Consider the following 20465-nt stretch of genomic DNA (forward strand, 5'->3'; position numbering starts at 1 on the left):
AAAATGCACAGCAGTGACTCGCCAAGGCTTCTTTGACAGCACCTTCCAAACCCGCAAACTCTACTGCCTAGGACAAGGGCAACAAGTGCAAAGAACACCATCACCTGCAGGTACCCCTCCAAATGACACACCATGCTGATTTGGAAATATATTGCCATTTCTTCATCATCGCTGGGTCAAATTTATGGAACTCCCTAACAACACTGTGGACTTTGGTGAGACCACACAAACATGGAGTACTGTATGCAGTTTTGGTCTCCATATTTAAAGAATATACTTGCATTGGAAGTGGTACAGTGAAGGTTCACTAGATTAGTCCCTGGGATTAAAGGGTTGTCCTATGATGAGAGGCTGAGTAAATTGAGTCTATACTCCATAGAGTTCAGAAGAATTATATAATCTCTCATTGAAACATACAAGATTCTAAAGGGGCTGGATAGGGTAGACACTGAGAGGTCATTTCCCCTGGCTGGGGAATCTAGAACATGGGGGCACAGTCTCAGGATAAGGGGTTGATCATTTAGGACTGAGATGAGGAAACATTTCTTCACTCAAAAGGGTACTGAATCTCTACCCCGCAGGGTTGTGGATACTCCATCATTAAATATAGTGAAGGCTGAGATAGACAGATTTTTGGTCTCTCAGGGAATCAAGGGATATGAGGAGCGGGCAGGAAAGTGGAGTTGAAGCCATGATCGTACTGAATGGTGGAGCAGACTCGAGGGACCAAATGCTCTACTCCTGCCCCTAATTTGTATGTTCTTACATGGACAACAGCGGTTCAAGAGGACAGTTCACCACCACCTTCCCAAGGGCAATCAGAGATGGGTAATAAGCCCAAATCCCAGAAATGAATATAAAAAAAGAGCAGGCAAGGACAGGAGTAGGGCGAGTGCGCATCCATGTCCTATTCCCAAAGATAGTATGATGAACATCATGGGAATTGGGCACGTCAGGAGCAAAGCTCCTGGTGAAGCTACAGGATACATCTCATGGGGTTTTTGGTCATCTTATCCTCTTTGCTACTCCACTCAAATTTCATCCTCACACATTACACATGACAAAATGCTGTTGCTTTTAGTAGCCACTCATCTGTCTGTGCATCCTTGCCATTATTTTTTTTAAATTTATTTTTGGGATGTGAGGATGGCTCAGGAAGCAACTCACTGGAGGGAGAGCCCATATCCTAACCTACTTTATAAAGCACAAATTAAGACTTTCAGGGAACAGCCTACATAAAAAAACTGATAACTATACACAAGGACCTTTTAAGTGCACTTATCTTCCTGCGAGCAAGCCTGTGCAGTGTCAAAGAGCAGTTAGGAGTCCAGCTCCAAGTTATGTGAGGTTGTTTCTCAGGGCATCAAGATCACATCGTCAATCATGGAATGAATGGTCTGCTCGATGAACATTACAGTGAGGCCCACAAAGATAGGACTGCTGCTGACAGCATTGTTGGCAACTCAGACTGCTGTCATTTTGGCTCTGGGGCCCACCATTTCCTCAGGCTTTCAAAGCATGGAGAACATGGGCAGAGGCTTCCACACCTTCACAGCGCTCCTGCACTCATTTTTGCAGAGCAGTGGGAGTGCTGAGGCACAGTCTGACAAGAGTGGCTTTGGTTCCATAGAAGAGTAACATATTGTCCTCTTTAAGGAGGCTAGCATACTTGATTCTTCCCCCACCAGCCCTTCCAGTGCCCTCATTACTGCCATTCACCCAGTTGGGCCAGACTGCCCCAGTCCACAGCAAGAAACTGCAGTCTGTTGCCAGACTCTCAATGGCCAGAATTGCTTGTAATAGCCAATCTCAAGTGCCCATGGTGGAAGCAGCCTTCCACCTCCAACAAGGTTGATTTTTTTTTTAATTTCTCGATAATCTTTTTGGATAGCTGTCAGTGTTAAGAGCTAGTAAAGTAACACCACCACCGATGACATTGTAGTGTTTGAGGGTATTTAGATGGCGAGTGCAAGGACGAATGAAATAGGAAAAGGAACTATTGGGGCATTGTGGGAGAAGGTTTCTTTAATAACTTGCTGGCTTGTAGCCTTTAAGCTGGCAGTAGTACTGGGCATTGCCTCTTGCTGTACATCCACCAGTTCCTCACCGCACTGTTGATGTTCCTTCTGCAGTTCTTCCCAAGTGGCTAGTTCCAATGCTTGTGAAGTTATGCCACATGCATCACTCTGGAATGTATTAAAGGATGCCTCCAGAGCCAGGCAGACGGCTGAACCTTTGCTTTAAAAGGGCAATTGTCTGCTCCATTTAAATTCATATTCTCACATGGTTATCGTTATATCTGCACTTCACGTCTGTGCCCGGGTTCCTGACAGAATTTATGAGCTTGCTTACTGCCAGCCTGGGTGGTGGTGAAGGGGTATTGAGGACTAGCAGAGGATAAAGCAGCATGACTGCTTCCAGTAAACTAGGTACAGATTTGCATAACAAAGGGTAGGAATATAAGAATAAAATAGTCTTAGTTAAATTATAGAGTAGCTTGGTGAAACAGAAGGACACAAGAACGATGAGCAGTAGGGTACTTAGCTCTTGAACCTGCTCAAGTCAGTCAGTCATTCAATAAGACCATGGCTGATCTTTGATCTAAATTCCACTTTCCTAAGGTACTTGTGGATAAGGAGAAGAGTGGTCCTCAGGTGAACATGCTAAATTGGAGGAAGGCTAATTATAACAATATTAGGCAGGAACTGAAGAATTTAGATTGGGGGGAGGCTGTTTGAGGGTAAATCAACATCTGACATGTGGGAGTCTTTCAAATGTCAGTTGATTAGAATCCAGGACCAGCATGTTCCTGTGAGGAAGAAGGATAAGTTTGGCAAGTTTCGGGAACCTTGGATAACACGGGATATTGTGAGCCTGGTCAAAAAGAAAAAGGAAGCATTCGTAAGGGCTGGAAGGCTAGGAACAGACGAATCCCTTGAGGAATATAAAGACAGTAGGAAGGAACTTAAGCAAGGAGTCAGGAGGGCTAAAAGGGGTTATGAAAAGTCATTGGCAAACAGGATTAAGGAAAATCTCAAGGCTTTTTGTACGTATATAAAGAGCAAGAGGCCCACTCAAGGACAGAGAAAGGAATCTATGTGTGGAGCCGGAGGAAATGGGCGAGGTACTAAATGAGTACTTTGCATCAGTATTCACCAAGGAGAAGGACTTGGTGGATGATGAGCCTAGGGAAGGGAGTGTAGATAGTCTCAGTCATCTCATTATCAAAAAGGAGGTGGTGTTGGGTGTCTTGCAAAGCATTAAGGTAGATAAGTCCCCAGGGTCTGATGGGATCTACCCCAGAATACTGAGGGAGGCAAGGGAAGAAATTGCTGGGGCCTTGACAGAAATCTTTGCATCCTCATTGGCTACAGGTGAGGTCCCAGAGGACTGGAGATTAGCCAATGTTGTTCCTTTGTTTAAGAAGGGTAGCAAGGATAATCCAGGAAATTATAGGCCAGTGAGCCTTACATCAGTGGTAGGGAAATTATTAGGGAGGATTCTTCGGGACAGGATTTACTCCCATTTGGAAACGAATGGACTTATTAGCGAGAGGTAGCATGGTTTTGTGAAGGGGAGGTCGTGTCTCACTAATTTAATTGAGTTTTTTGAGGAAGTGACAAAGATGATTGATGAAGGAAGGGCAGTGGATGTTATCTATATGGACTTCAGTAAAGCCTTTGACAAGGTCCCTCAAGGCAGACTAATACAAAAGGTGAAGTCACATGGGATCAGAGGGGAGCTGGCAAGATGGATACAGAACTGGCTCGGTCATAGAAGACAGGGTAGCAGTGGAAGGGTGTTTTTCTGAATGGAGGGATGTAACTAGTGGTGTTCCACAGGGATCAGTGCTGGGACCTTTGCTGTTTGTCGTATATATAAATGATTTGGAGGAAAATGTAGCTGGTCTGATTAGTAAGTTTGCGGACGTCACAAAGGTTGGTGGAGTTGCGGATAGTGATGAGGATTGTGAGAGGATACAGCAGGATATAGATTGGTTGGAGACTTGGGCGGAGGAATGGCAGATAGAGTTTAATTCAGACAAATGTGAGGTAATGCATTTTGGAAGGTCTAATGCAGGTGGGAAGTATACAGTAAATGGCAGAACCTTTAGGAGTATTGACAGGCAGAGAGATCTGGGCGTACAGGTCCACAGGTCACTGAAAGTGGCAACGCAGGTGGATAAGGTAGTCAAGAAGGCATACGGCATGCTTGCCTTCATCGGTCGGGGCATAGAGTATAAAAATAGGCAAGTCGTGCTGCAGCTGTACAGAACTTTAGTTCGGCCACACTTGGAATATTGCGTGCAATTCTGGTCGCCACACTACCAGAAGGACGTGGAGGCTTTGGAGAGGGTACAGAAGAGGTTTACCAGGATGTTGCCTGGTCTGGAGGGCATTAGCTATGTGGAGAGGTTGGATAAACTCAGATTGTTTTCACTGGAACGACGGAGGTGGAGGGGCGACATGATAGAGGTTTACAAAGTTATGAGCGGCATGGACAGAGTGGATAGTCAGAAGCTTTTTCCCAGGGTGGAAGAGTCAGTTACTAGGGGACATTGGTTTAAGGTGAGAGGGGCAAAGTTTAGAGGGGATGTGCGAGGCAAGTTCTTTACACAGAAGGTGGTGAGTGCCTGGAACTTGCTGCCGGGGGAGGTGGTGGAAGCAGGTACCATAGAGACGTTTAAGAGGCATCTTGACAAATACATGAATAGGATGGGAATAGAGGGATACGGACCCCGGAAGTGCAGAAGGTTTTAGTTTATGCAGGCATCAAGATCGGCGCAGGCTTGGAGGGCCGAATGGCCTGTTCCTGTGCTGTACTGTTCTTTGTACCCAATCCCCATATTCACTGATTCCCCCAGAGTCCAAAAATCTATCTACCTCACTACTGAATATACTCAACCACTGGAATTCTCTACCCCCAGAGGGCTGTGGATGCTTAAGATTCACAATCATAAATGAAGAAATTCCTTCTTAGCTCAGTCTTAAATAAGCAACCCCTTATCCTGAGACTATGCCCTCTAGTTCTAGACTTTCCAGGCAGGAAAAACAATCTTTCAGCATCTGCACTGTCCAGCCCTCTTAGAATCTTGTGCGTTTCAAATAAGATCACCTCTCATTCGCAAACACCAGAGAGTATAAGACCAATCTACACACCCTCTCATCACGGGACAACTCTAGTCATTCCAGGAATGAATCTAGGTGAAACTTCACTGTACGGCCTCCAAGACAAGTGTATCCTTCCTTAGATAAGGAGACCAAAACTATGCACCAGTCCTCCAAGTGTACAATTGTAGCAAGACTTCTTTATTCTTGTAGTAAAAGAGACCACAGCTGGAGTACCACATTTTGGTCTCCTGAGCTAAGCCTCAGCAGAAGTGCAGTGGAGGAGAGGTGCAGGAGACCAGGCCTATATTCCCTCGAATTTAGAAGAATGAGAAGTGATCTAATTGAAACATAAAATTCTTAAGGAGCTGGGCAGGATAGATGCCGGGATGATGTTACCCCTGGCTGGGGAATTTTGAACACAGGATCACACAAAATAAGGTATTGGCTAGTTAGGACAGAAATGAGGAGAAAATTCTTCAAAGAGTTGTGAATCTTTGGAATTCTCTATCCCAGAGAACTGTGGAAGCTCAGTTGTTGAGTATATTCAAGTCAGAGATCGGTAGAATTTTGGGAATCAAGGGATTATGGCTATACTGCAGGAAGAGAAGTTAATGTACCAGTTCAGCCGTGATCTTATTGAATAGCAGAGCAGGCTCCAAGAGCCCAATAGCCTACTTTTGCTCCTATTTCTTATGTCTTACCTGTGGGCACAGGCAGCAAATCACAAGTTGGACATTTAAGCAATGGAACTTCCTATTGTAAAACATTGCTGGTTCACAGGTATCTTTTACATTGCCATGGACCTGCAGAACTCCAACTTGAGCAAATACGACAGCTATTTACTCCAGCTTGGTAGCCTCAATGGGGAGGGTGATGAATTCTTGGCACTTCATTTGTCACCTGTCTAAATCAAATGTGCGCAGCAAGCAGAGTGTCGCAGTCTAGAATAACCTAGATGCACAGGGGTTTAAAGCAACTGTAATCTTAACAGCCATAGGCACTGCCGTGAATGCTTTGGAACTGGGCTCTTATCCTCAGTGCAACACACTTTGCAACAACCTCTGCTCCCCTCTTCAGCCTAAATTGCAGAAGTAAAAACAAACACACACACCTACCCAGCTCCACTAGTTACACAATCCAAAACCTTAGCCTCACAGCTAGCCTTGTCCAGAGTTTAAAACCATTGACTTCTACCCAAACCCATCTCCTACATCTGCCAGACACCCCATAAGCATCAATGTGATTGAGCAAGTCAGGTAATATATAAAGTTGATTTGTCGAAGAGACTTAGTAGTTGGCAGGAAAAAAGAGAGGCGCGAGGGGAGAGCCAACTGTGTAACAGCCCCGACAAACAAATTGTTCTGCAGCACCTGTGGAAGAGCCAGTCACTCTAGAATTGGCCTTTATAGCCACTCCAGGCGCTGCTCCACACACCACTGACCACCTCCAGGCGCTTACCCATTGTCTCTCGAGATAAGAAGGCCAAAGAAAGAAAAAAATAGAAGATAAATGCTATCCACAATTAATAAAAAGAGGAATTGGAAGGGGAAAAGAAGGGAAGCATAATAATTCACAAGGCTGATAAAATAGGAAGATGCTTAGAATCATCATCCATTGATACAGGGAATTTGGCCATAATTAAGCTAGAACATCAAGGATTGTTGCTTCAAATCCAGTTGTCAATATTCATTTGAAGGAAAGACTTTGAAACTGAACCTTGGTGAGGCCACACCTGGAATACTGTGTGAAGTTTTGGTCTCCTTATCTGAGGAAGGATCTGCTTGCTATAGAAGGAGTGAGGCGAAGGTTTACCAGACTGATTCCTGGGATGGCGGGACTCACGTATGAGGAAAAATTGAGTTGGTTAGGATTATGTTCGCTGGAGTTCAGAAGAGTGAGGGGGGAATCTCATAGAAACCTATAAAATTCTAACAGGACTTGACAGGGTAGATGGTGGGGGAGTCCAGAACCAGGGGTCATAGTTTAAGGATACAGGGTAAACCTTTCAGGACTGAGATGAGGAGAAATTTCTTCACCCAGAGAGTGGTGAGCCTGTGGAATTCGCTACCAGAAAGCAGTTGAGGCCAAAACATTGAATGTTTTCAAAAAGGAGTTACATATAGCTCTTGGGTCTAAAGGGATCAAAGGGTCTGGAGTGAAAGCTGGAACAGGCTACGGAGTTGGATGATCAGCCATGATCATAATGAATGGCGGAGCAGGCTCGAAGGGCCAAATGGCCTACTCCTGCTCCTATTTTCGATGGTTTCTATGTTTCTAAATACACATAAATGTCCATTGCTCTAATCAAAAGTAGTGGAAACCTGGGGACATGAATAAAATCTAGCGTAATAGCAAAAAATCCCCAGAAGAAAAAGCTAATGTGTCTAACAAACCCATTCCTCTTAAACAGGGACCTAGCCACTTTCTCACCACATCCTTTTTGCGAGGAGCAGCTTTGACAGAACGAGGTGCGGAGCGAACTTACAGCTGAGCGGTCAATTTCAGTGTAAGTTACAAGTTAATCCCCTTTTGTTTCGGAGGAGCAGGGGACTGCTGGGTAAGGGAAAACTATTTATTTGGGCAGTTTTAAAATCTTTTTCTTTTTGCGAGGAGCAGCTTTGACAGAACGAGGTGCGGAGCGAACTTACAGCTGAGCGGTCAATTTCAGTGTAAGTTACAAGTTAATCCCCTTTTGTTTCGGAGGACCAGGGGACTGCTGGGTAAGGGAAAACTATTTATTTGGGCAGTGGCAGTACCTGAGACACTACACGTGTAGTGTCTCCCACCCACCCTCCTCCTCTAACCAAAAAAAAGGACTCTGGTGTGTTGATAAGGTAAGCTTTTTATTTAAAAAGTTCAGTCCGTCGGATTGCTAAGCGAACAAGTTTTGACTTTTTTTTTTTCGTTTGGTTTTTCAGGAGATTTGTTGGGAATCTAGAATAGTGGGAATGGAGGTAAAGGCAGTTGTATGTTCCTCCTGCAGAATGTGGGAGGTAGGGGTCGCCAAGAGTGTCCCTACTGACTGCATCTGCGGGAAGTGCACCCAACTCCAGCTCCTCGCAGACCGCGTTAGGGAACTGGAGTTGGAGCTGGATGAACTTCAGATCATTCGGGAGGCGGAGGGGATTATTGACAGGAGTTATAGGGAGGCAGTCACACCTCAGGTAAAAGAAGTAGGTAGATGGGTTACAGTCAGGGGAAGGAAAGGGAACCAGCAGGCAGTGCAGGGATCCCCTGTGGCCGTTTCCCTCAACCGTTCATCCTGGAGTTTAGTTACTAGTGGTGTACCGCAAGGTTCTGTTTTGGGGCCACTGCTGTTTGTCATTTTTATAAATGACCTGGATGAGGGTGTAGAAGGGTGGGTTAGTAAATTTGCGGATGACACGAAGGTCGGTGGAGTTGTGGATAGTGTCGAAGGGTGTTGTAGGGTACTGAGGGACATAGATAGGCTGCAGAGCTGGGCTGAGAGATGGCAAATGGAGTTTAATGCGGAGAAGTGTGAGGTGATTCACTTTGGAAGGAGTAACAGGAATGCAGAGTACTGGGCTAATGGGAAGATTCTTGGTAGTGTAGATGAGCAGAGAGATCTTGGTGTCCAGGTACATAAATCCCTGAAAGTTGCTACCCAGGTTAATAGGGCTGTTAAGAAGGCATATGGTGGGTTAGCTTTTATTAGTAGGGGGATCGAGTTTCGGAGCCACGAGGTCATGATGCAGCTGTACAAAACTCTGGTGAGGCCGCACCTTGAGTATTGCGTGCAGTTCTGGTCACCGCATTATGGGAAGGATGTGGAAGCTTTGGAAAGGGTGCAGAGGAGATTTACTAGGATGTTGCCTGGAAGGTCTTACGAGGAAAGGCTGAGGGACTTGGGGTTGTTTTCGTTAGAGAGAAGGAGGAGGAGAGGTGACTTAATAGAGACATATAAGATAATCAGAGGGTTAGATAGGGTGGATAGTGAGAGTCTTTTTCCTCGGATGATGATGGCAAACACGAGGGGACATAGCTTTAAGTTGAGGGGCGAAAGATATAGGACAGATGTCAGAGGTAGTTTCTTTACGCAGAGAGTAGTAGGGGCGTGGAACGCCCTGCCTGCAACAGTAGTAGACTCACCAACTTTAAGGGCATTTAAGTGGTCATTGGATAGACATATGGATGAAAATGGAATAGTGTAGGTCAGATGGTCGGCGCAACATCGAGGGCCGAAGGGCCTGTACGGCGCTGTAATGTTCTAATTCTAATTCTAATCCCTCAGCTTGACCTTTCCCCAGAGAAGCATCTAATGATCTCCTGGACTTATACGGTTTGCCTCAATGGCTTTTGCTAGCAATTTATATTACAATTTAAAGGTAAGCAAAAGAATTAAAGGGGATGCTACAAATTTATTAGAAAGTGATCAGAATGAGGAATTCTTTGCCTCAAATTCTTGAATAGGTGTCCATAAACTGTTGTGAACAACGCAGCCACCCAGAAAAAAGGAAAAGGTTAAATTGTTTGTGAGTAAGCATGAAAGACTAGGGTGCTCATGTGGATTTGGGTCAAATAGAATGTAATAGCACAGAAATGAACTTGGATTCTAAAATTAATACTATTTGAGCAATGCAGTTTTGATGTGATTTCTCAACTTCAATTTTATAAACTGCTGTCTTGCCCTATTTGAGCCCTTCACCATCGTGAAAAAAAACATTGTAAATTCCCTCATAATTTGGGAAGTTTTAATTAAGTCACTTCTTGATCTCCCTGAAGTTCAGATTTGCAGCTCAGTTTAATCTAAATTAGAGCCTTGTAATCTGACACTTTTATTTGATTAGTGGTGACGCTCGAGTTATTTTCTTCAGGTTTTCTATATGCCAACAGCATTGCAAAAATGTATTATATCATATAACATTGGGAAATGATACAAAATCTATTGCACAATAAACACACGCACACAGAGCAAGCATTACCTCGAAAATAAACCAAGCAATGTACCAACCCTTGATGGGCTGCGTTCTGCAGAGTACAATGCTGTTGAACTTTCTCCTGCCCACAACTTGCTGCTGTGTCAGACATTGCAAACACATTTACATTTCTTTGCTTTCACAGCATGATCTCTAAACAGTGGGAGAGCAAATGATAAATGAATAGCTGAGGTAAGTATGACAAATGTACCAGTACATTCATTAAACTCTCCAGAGGTAAACATGGACATCAAGTGCTTTGTTCAGTGTAGCCACCTAAACCACTGTCAGGTCCAAGCAGCTCCAACTTGATGGATCATTTTGCATTTAATTAAATTCACTAGGCAGTTTAACCCACAATAAAAAAGACAGCAAATCAAATTTCAAGCTCGAGAGAGATTTGGGCTGGAATTTTTCATTGGACAGGAGGCCCCGACCACCGGTCGAAAAGTCAGTGGCGAGCCCGCCTCTGCCAGGCCTGGGGAGCCAAACTGGGATTTTTCACTCCCCAGGTCTTTAATTGGTCTTGGGCGGGACTTCCACCTCCTTGAGGCAGGAAGTCCCGCCTAATGGATCTGCTGACCAGTGAGCCAGCAGCTCTTAGTCCCAGCAGCGCCACCGGGAGCAGTGGCCACTGCTGGGACTACACCCAGCTTCAAGTAGAAGAGGTCGGACGACCCGGGAAAGGAGTTAAGTGTTTAGGGCCTCGCGGGGACAATCAGTCGGGCCCCAGCGAGGCAAGGCTTTGGGGGGAGGTGGTCAGCCAGGGGAGCGGGGGCAAGTGTTGTGCATTGGGTGCGGTTGGGGCTTCAGGAACGCCCCTCTGTGGGGCACAGGGTGCCTAATTAGGAGGGCACCCCCACCAGCCCACAAGAAGGCCACCTGTTTTCATCAGGTGGGGTTTTTGAGGCCTCAGCCGCCCACCAGCCAAGGGTAAAATACCCCCAGCGGCAGGTGGAGGTCCTTAAATACCAGTTAATTGGCCACTTATGGGCTTTGATTGGCCTGAGGAGGGTGGGCCATTTCTCACCGCCGCTGCCCAGTGTAAAGTTGCAGCGGGGGCGGGAGGGGGTCGGGACCCCGCCCACCCCGCCTCCCACTCAATTTTACACCCCCCGCCCCCAACCCACTCGTTTGGTCATGGGTTTTTGTGAATTCAATAAAAATGCAGTCTTTACCTGTTTTCATGAACACAACTGAGAAGTCAACATTTCCCACATTAGGAAACCAATGAGAAATCACAGGACTGAGGCAGCATTTAGAAAGTTTGGGTCATTAGTGTGCAACAAATCCCATTTAAGTTCAAGAAGTAGTACAAATGTTAATGACATAAATATGACTCCAGTACAATTTCACTATGATAATGAGCTTCAGGTAGGCATTTTAATGTCATGGTATGTTTAATAAAAGCAAATGTCTGGCGTAATTTTTGCACTGTTGAAATTTTTATCATTTTTGACTCAACCAATCTGTTAACCATGTTAAGCAGTAACCATTAAATGCACTACTTCTCCTGAGTAGCACGAGAAAATATGAATAGCTCCTCCACAGCAGTGCCTTTTGCAGCAGATAAATGAGACTGTGCTGCTACCTCAAAACCATGTTAAAGGATCCATTTTACCAACCTCTTTTTGGATTGCTGATAGACTGTGTGGTCAGTCTATATACAGACAAACAATGTAGTTTCCCCATCAATAGCATGTACAGATCTTCGCCAGTCACAGAGGAAAAGCGCAATGTCCCAAAAAGAAAGCTCAACAAATTGTGACTTTCACACAACGACGTGTTAACATTGCAGTCATCAGTCACTCTGGGTTGGGGAATCTTATCCATAATATAAATGGCATCAGCAGCCTCAGGTACTACCGTTTTATTTTTAAAGTGGTTATGCAATATAACTTGGGAACTAGGAAATTACGCAACGAAAATAAAGAGGACGTACAAGCAGCATCAAAGGTCTTTTTATGTGACAGTGGAATGGCCCTCAAATTTTGTTCACAATTCTAAGTTTGTTGATTAGAATAGCCAAGATTTCAAAGTGTCTCAGATTTGTATTATTCATATTATTCAGTTTCATTAACCAGGTCCTGAAAAGCTAACAATAAACAAACTGACTAGAAAACAAAACTGCATTTGAATTTCTAGCTATATGTAAATAGTGGAAAATTAGATTTGCTACCTTATTTTTGCCAGTAAGATAAACCTTCAGAAAATGGCACTTGAAGTAAAATGTTCTTGAGCACCATTTATGTGCAGACTCAATGAAAATGCAGTAGCTACTCCAGTTAATGAAATTACATTGTTTATACAGCACTTTCACAAACTGGTGGAAAAAGAGATAGCCATTGTAAACAGGAACTGAATCCCCAATTGGCCCTCATGTAACTCTAATAATGTGTTTACTTGCAAAATTTGAACAGATTTGTAATTGAGCTGCCAATGCACAATAAAGTTTGCATAAACTTGTTAAGTTTATACATATCGTAAAAGTACAAAATCACGTTAGTGGATATGGGAAGCATACTCAAATTTATATGAGGTACCACCAAGTGACCTTCCTCCGAATAACTTTTTCCCATTGGAAGAAGTGATAGCATATATTGATCACATAACTTATTTGATGCACTACACTCGAGTATAATTAAGAAAGCAAAAGGGTATAAAATGGAGAGGAGGGGACTGCAAATATCCATCTAGCTTGCATCATACAAGATCTGGAGTAAACAGGACTCCAGTAATTTAAAAAAATTTAGAGAGATAGCATTAGTTATTTCATGACAGAGAAAAGTTGTCAGAGAAGTTATAATAAAAAAAATGTTTTTACCCGATTCCATTTGATCTTACTCCTTGGTTGTTAAAAAATAAAGATAGTGGAAGTGAGATATTCAGAAGTACTTACTGTGCCTGGGTCCCTCTCTGTTTCCACAGTAACCACAAAATGCATATGGTGGTTCAGATACAAAGGCAAAAAAAAAAGAAACAAAGAAAAAAGAAAATTAGAACGCAAGCCGACAGATGCTTTCACAACAGCTTTTATTCATTCAATTCATTGCACATTTCTAATACATTTTATTTTAAAAGTTCCACTTGTACTTTAACATTATAGGTACAACAGTTCTTTGCATACAACCCCTGGCCTTGGAACCAATGACAGAATAAATTACTGCTGGGTTATTAAATTAAAATGGCAACAAGAGTTATTCGGCAAGTGCAATTCTTATTCATTAAATTAAATGGGATTCACAGCACATCGATCTTAATACAAGATTTTCTTATATAAAAAGAGAAAACTTCAATTTAACAGAGCAAAATGATTTAACATGATTACAACTGAAAAAAACCTAGCAACATCAACCTTTTTTATCCCTCCTTGTACACATTTCAAAATAGATAAACAGTATGGATTGTTTTCTGGTGATGCCATTGTCCATCAAACCCCTTTCTGGTTATCAGTAGTAGTAAAAATGCTGTGAGTAATAAAAAATATGAATAAACTGTGGCAAGAATATGAGCAGCTCCCTTTTGCTTCTTGCTAGTGCAACAATCCACTGTACATGGTTAGCTGAAGCGAAGAACATTGCAGAGTGGTCCACTTAAGTTCAGGCCAAGTCTGTTTACGCTCAAAACAGTTTTTCTTTTACAAAAATAGTCTACAGCGTATATCCTGTCCATCTTAATATCACTATGTAAATAATGTTTTACAGTTGCTGGATATTTTCAATAAAAAGGGGAGCAAAAAGGAATGGGAAAGAGTAACAGGATCAAAGCTTGTAAATTTGTTTTAGTTTAGATTAGTGGAGGTAACTAAATTATATTTGGTCCAATGCACAAATTGTGCTTTCTCTCACCTTTCCAGCATTTCTTCAATAGACAATACATAAATGACATTTTATATTATTTTTTTAAAAATCAACATTTACATCATTCCATTCATCACCAAAAGAACATAAGTTTTATCATACAAAATTTGAAAGCCGAATCCTACAATTCTCAATGCAGTTAACTGAGGAAGCAAAGAAATTTAGGTAGGCATGGTTTCTGTTTCTTATTGGGGGGGGGGGGGGGGGGGGGGGACAGGGGAATAAGAGCGTAGCATTTCAGGTAGCTGGCTGTGCTGAATATTTGTTACAGTAAAGGACCAAACACGCTGCAAGGAATTCAATGTGGCAAAATAGTGACGAAACTGTAAGACATCTTGCACGTTCCAAGTGTCTCTTTCCAATAACAATCTTGACTATTTAAGCCAAATAACATGTGATCTATTTAGTTTGTTTTCTTGACTACTCTGGATCTCATCAGGATAGAAAAAAATGTGACTTGGTTTGCACATGACTGGGATTTGTTCAAGAAATCTAGAACTTTTAAAAAAATAACTGCCATATATCTGGTATCGTACAGCAAACAGAAAAACAAATAACTTGTGGCTGCCCTTGTCATTACACATATTAAAATGATAGCGATGGGAACCATTTATTAAATTTCAACTATTAAGACTTTTCTCAGCTAATGATGAAACAGTCTGTTAATAAACACAGCAACCACAAAATTGATTACTATTGACAAAGCCAATGTGCATTACGAGCTGGTTATTTAATCTAGATTTTTCAAAATCCCATTGATTAGATAGATAACTGAAGTCGCTGTTTGCGAAAACCTTTTTTTTAAAAAAAAGACAAAATCATATTGCACTTCAAATTGTAAAGTTCACTTTTTAAAATATAGTTTATTGGATCTGGAAGGTTTGCATAGATATGTGGTGAAAAAGATGCACTGCGATTTACTGTACTCACAGGAGCATACATTTATGCATCATGTTAAGCAAATTGTAGCCGAATGGACACCACACATCAAGAGGAGCAAGGCAGTCTGGTAGCAGAAGGCTTTTTTGAGACAAGAAGCCAAGCAGCTTATCCTGTATTAGTTTTGATGTTGTCCTTGAAGAGGTTTGGAATGTCATCACCATTCTGTTCCTCTACTCCCAATCGCATTTTTTTTTTATTGGCGGGGGGGGGGGGGGGGGGGGGTGCCAGAAAAGAGAAGGGTCCAGGCTAGTATCCCTTGACCTGCAGTTACAATGCACATAAATCAGACTTTCATACACCCTACATAGATGCTCTTTCTTCTATTATGTCACGTTGTTTTGCTGCTGTCAGCAAGAATTATGCTTGCTTATATATTACAGAAGTTTCATGTCTTCCGTGCAACAGGCTTAGCAGTGAGTTGAGTCTTAAAGATGACAAGATTATTCTTGGCCCTTGCCATTTCCAGGACCTGTGGCCATGGGGCTTAGGGAGTGCAAATGAGGGAAACTGATCATTTGCAATGCACAACTCCAATCAAAAATCATAAGCATATCACTTAAGGCAAATATTCTAAACATTATCTAACAAGACATTTGGATTAAGACACTTGAAATTACTTCAACATCTGTAAAGATTTTCTTTAAGACAAAGTTGCCTCTCTGTCTCACCCGTTTTGAATTTGCAAATGTAATAGGGAGGGAAAGAAAAAGGAATGGTTGCCAACGCTAACATGTATGTATCAGTGCAATTGACTCCCTACCCCATTTATCCAAGCTAATACAATTAAAAATGAAGCTGATGCAACAGCTAGTCGCCATCAGAGCAATACCTCTACTAAACAAATAGCAACTGCTGCAGTAAGTAAATGAGGAGCTAAAATCAACTAGCTTAAGATCCACTTATTCCAAGGGAAATCATCAATTGGACTAAAGGAGGACAACGAATAATAGGGCATACAAGTCAGCAACATTGTATTATTCCCATCTAAATCATACACCATTAATTGCTGCTGCACCGATTCACAAAAGCTATAAACGAAAAGCTTTCCCCCCTTCTCCTCCCCAAGTGAATCCATTTTAAATGGAGCAGCTGTGTTGTAATGTGTTAAAGGGGATTGATCTCCTTCAAGTATTGCCACTTAATTTTCCATGGTATCTTATTTACTTGTAGACTTTGGACCTTTGTCCGGTCGTTGAGCACTTGCTACACATTAGAAAATACTCAGGAGCAACTGGCAACAAAGAAACTTGAGATCGGTCTACAGACAGTAAACATTACAAATTAATTGCCACGAATGCTGTGGAATACAATCCCCTTGCCCCATGTAATTATAGCATTTGCTGCATTAAAGTGGGATGGCACATATTACATTAAGAACCAAGTTTGGAGTGGGGCCAAACACATACTTGTCCCTCCAGCTCCCACTTAAGGAATGAATTTACTCCCAATCTTTTTTCAAAAAATGTGTACAATACTCCTATTTAAAAGGAGTTACGCTGCAATACTGCCCATTTTTAATGTAGACAGCCAACAAAATAGTAACATTTGTAATCTGGGTCATAACACATCACAGAAAACTATAAATTCTTCAGAAGATAACAGACAATTTAGATCTTGGATTAAATGGAAAAAAATGATTGTTTGGGCAATTGGTTAATTATGGGTTTTTTTGCATCTCATTGATTTCGAAAACTACAAAAAAAAACCCTAGCCACGACAGGAATGAAATTCACAAAAAGTTTCTAATCAGGCCTGCCTTGCTTCTCACCTCTGTGGTGGTCCGATTCATGGTGCTTCTTATCATCTTTCAGAGAAAGGTGGGGCTGTCCACCCAAAACACTTGACAGAGTCAAAAGGCCTGCACTGCTACCAAGTGAGGGGATAGATGGAGGCTGGAGTCCTGAAGGGTGAGGGGTGAGAGGCACTGGAGGTCCATGACCATGAGAGAGATGTTGAGCCTGAAGTTGTTGTTGCTGTCCATATTAAGACCACCATAAATTTGCCAGCAAAATAAGAATGGAGAGAAGAAAACAAAACTTAGTTATTTCAGTGCGAAGTTCCTTATGCAAAGTTCAGTAACAAATATAATGTAAAATTTGCACTTAATATTTTTATTTAACACAGCAATTATAAAAAAAAGCCTGCTCGACCTCCTCAGTTATAATGGATAAACATTCACATGGTAATTGTGGCAGGTTTTGACTGACTTGCAGCCTCTGTCAGAAACAATCACACACTGCCAGTAATAAACAGCCACATAGATTAGATGGAATGATTAAACAGGGCCTCTTAGTCTATTTTGAAATGGTATATGCTTTATTTGAATGGTTGCCAAATCTGAAATTTAAAATTTACCATCTGTTCTCAAAGCCCCGACTTATACCACAGCTACCAATTCTAGAGCAAGCAAATACAAACTTAGTCTCAATGACTTTATTCTGATTGTATGTGAATTAAAAACTCAAAACTCTGAATCAGAAATGCAAGGTCATTTTTACATTGGTTCAATTTCTATTTGGTTTATGGGAGACCAGGATCTATAAATCATCTTCACGCTTATGCTAAATCTAGCTCCCTTATTAAGGCAACAGATTCAAACTTAGTAACATAAATGCTTAGAGCTGGCTTACTGACGCTGGTCTGCGAAATAATGCAGTGCCAATAGAAGAGTGCTTTTAGGGTGCAGATTCGGTCAGGGATTTAAAAACTGTGAATCCCAAAACTCAACAAAAGAGGATAGAAGAAGTGAATGGTTAACTAATATGTAAACTATAAAATTGTAACCAGCACAGCTGTGAGAGGCAGCACGAATTTGAAATGTACATCTGATCCAACAGATAAACTTTTGACTGTTGCAAACTAAAAGTTATGTTTAAAATAATGTCTACTAGGAGGATAGTGATACTTGGATAACATCCAGCTTAGTTCTAAAGTTGGATGGACAAGCTCTCAGACTTCAACGTCTTACGACCAGGTGAGGAAGGGGTCTCGGGCTCCTCTCTTGCCCCTTCTCTGGTTTGGCTGTAACAGGGTTTATATCTTTTTAAACAGTGATGATTTTAGCTTACCACCTCAGTGAGTCCTTGCTCACTGCTCCTCGAATATAATTACAAATGAACCAGACAAGTTTTCTTGGGTTTATACAAGATGTAAGTTTATTAACCTTATTACTCTAAACCGGCTAAAATTACTAAAATATGTGACACATCCACGCTTACGTGCATACGAGAGGCACATACACAAATAGATACAGAGGGGAAGAAAGAGTTAGGAGGTTGAAGTAAAGTTGGTAATAAATGGAATGCAAATACTGGGTTGTAATGTCCATCATTGAAGTTAAAGATTTGGAGTCCTCGCTGGGGCCACGTGCACATTCTCAGGATTGCTTCTCTGGATCCAGAAGGCCGAAGGGAGGTTTCAACTGTCTTCTTGGTGATTGTCTAAAGTCCTGTAGTCTTGAGGCTTAGGAGCAGCCAATGTTGTTTTCCTGGGACTTTGCTGGTGAGAGAGAGCGAGAGCGAGAGCGAGAGCGAGAGCGCGAGAGAGAGAGCGAGAGAGAGCGCGAGAGAGAGAGAGAGCGAGAGCGAGAGCGAGAGCGAGAGCGAGAGCGAGAGCGAGAGCGAGAGCGAGAGAGAGAGCGAGAGCGAGAGAGAGAGCGAGAGAGAGAGCGAGAGAGAGAGCGAGAGATCCTTTCTCTTGAAGTTCAGTTGCAGTCTCTTTGCTTTCTGAGGCACAATTCAAAACCCTCAGTCTTACACCAGCAGGTGGGTCATGTGACCATCTCTGTTTGAAACAGCAGTTCTTGGAGGGCTGTTTGAATTTCAGAGTCTTTCAGACATACTCGGCTTGAGGGGTAGTTTGGCTCTTACAAAGTCAAAGGGGTGTCAACGTCTTTTGATTATCTCTATTGACAAAAGCAACCTCGCTAATTGAATCAGGGAACACGTCCATTGTTCCAGCCAGACTGGTAATTTATTTCTGTCTTTCAGCCAGCCTTTGTCTTCTCAAAATGCAAATGTGCTTGGCCATTTTTTAAACTGTTCAGTTCTGCTTTTTCAAAAAGTTATTTGCTGTGACCAGTAAAAGTTTCAAGCAGTGTTCCATATGACAAAATTAATATTTCCATTTGGGCATGTGTGATTTCCGTCACAAATGGCTTATCACCTTAAGAAGATGAAGTGAAGAGAAATGGGAAGTCAGGCAGTTCTGATAATTGTAAAATCACAAATTATATACTTAATAACTAAAGTCATTATGACTTCATTATATATAATGTTGGATGTAGAATTGAGTTAAAGCACTTTCATCCACTGTATGTAAAAGTTCAACAAAGGCTCAGAGAAGTCATAATTAAGTTTATTGTATCAAATCTGAGCTAAATTTGTCTATTAGCTCTCATTTCTACAAAAGCTATCCATTGTTTGCATGTGGCCACCAGAGTGTTTCCACCAGAGTGCTTTATTAGTGACTTTGCCAAACGTGCATCCTTCATGATCACTGGGGGAAGGGCGAGTGGAGGAAAGAGCATCACAACCAAACAAACCCCTAACCAACATTCAGCAAGTCCAACTGGATAGCAAATTAATAGTACAAAGGCAAGCATTAGTTACCATGACCAACCAGATAACTCAGCATAATTCAGGGATTATTAACTCTTTGCTTCTGTATGACAAATAATCACTTGGCTACCAGACAATGGCCGGAATTTTACCGTAATCGCTGGCTCCGGCACGTGTGGAACTCAAACGGATGTGGCCTCCGTTCCCACGCTGCGTCTCCTATCCACCGGCATCACGCGCAGGGCAGCCAATTAACTGAGACCTGAATCGGCTGGTGTGGGCGGGAAGATATACGTCATTGGGGGCGGAGCCACATCCGGGAACGTCTGACGTAAGCCCTTGAAAAATGTTTACCTCAATGAAATTGACCAGGTACTCATTCATTGTTTAAAAATCAGCAGTAGTAGTTGTGGTTCACTGAGAGGCTACAGTTCTGTTAGTGCAGAAGGAGTTAGAGATTTAAACACAGGTGGAGGAAGTCATGGAGGGGAGAAGCACTTGCTCAGCCCCCCGTTTTTCAGATGATTCACTACAGGTCCTCCTTCAGGCGGTTGAGGAGAGGCGTAATATCTTCTTCAACCCAGATGGTAGAAGGCAACCGTAGACAGTGACAAAGAGGGCCTGGCTGGAGGTCGCGGAGGTGGTCAGCAGCCGTGGCGTCGTTCGGTGCACATGGATACAGAGCCGCAATCGCCTCAATGACCTGCTTCGCTCTGCGCGGGTAAGGGGCATTCCTCATTCATCTAATCGTTATTTTGTCAAGGGAGGGTGTATTTGTATTCATGATGCAATGTGGAACCCCTGCATGATCATTGCCTGACTGCCTCCTTGCATTGGGATGCAAGATGGGCAGATGTGAGATGAACGTTAAGGAGGGCTTGATGGGGCCACGCTCAGCAATGGCACAGCAGTTAAAAGCCACATCAACCCATTTGGGTGATTGCGTGAAATGTGCACACAAATGTTTGACCTAATTTTTTTCTTTCATTAGGAAAAGAGGGCACACAACGCCCGAGAGGTCCCGGACAGGTGGTGGCGTGGCCTGTCCAGCATTCC

The 20465-nt window shown here is 42.6% G+C and overlaps 1 protein-coding gene across 3 annotated transcripts in view; it reads right to left on the bottom strand.

Annotated features, from left to right (window-relative positions):
* The window catches only part of LOC137369201 (transducin-like enhancer protein 1), a 159279-nt gene that overhangs the window by 67340 nt on the left and 71474 nt on the right, over positions 1 to 20465 (bottom strand). For all 3 annotated transcript variants that reach the window (XM_068030011.1, XM_068030013.1, XM_068030010.1), the window contains exons 7-8: positions 16619 to 16823; positions 12948 to 12964 (exon numbers count right to left, since the gene is read on the bottom strand). In XM_068030011.1, coding sequence (XP_067886112.1) covers positions 12948 to 12964; positions 16619 to 16823 — 222 coding nt within the window. The remainder of the gene's footprint in view (positions 1 to 12947; positions 12965 to 16618; positions 16824 to 20465) is intronic.

The sequence above is a fragment of the Heterodontus francisci genome, chromosome 4 (assembly GCF_036365525.1).
Source record: "Heterodontus francisci isolate sHetFra1 chromosome 4, sHetFra1.hap1, whole genome shotgun sequence".
Classification (NCBI taxonomy): Eukaryota; Metazoa; Chordata; class Chondrichthyes; order Heterodontiformes; family Heterodontidae; genus Heterodontus; species Heterodontus francisci.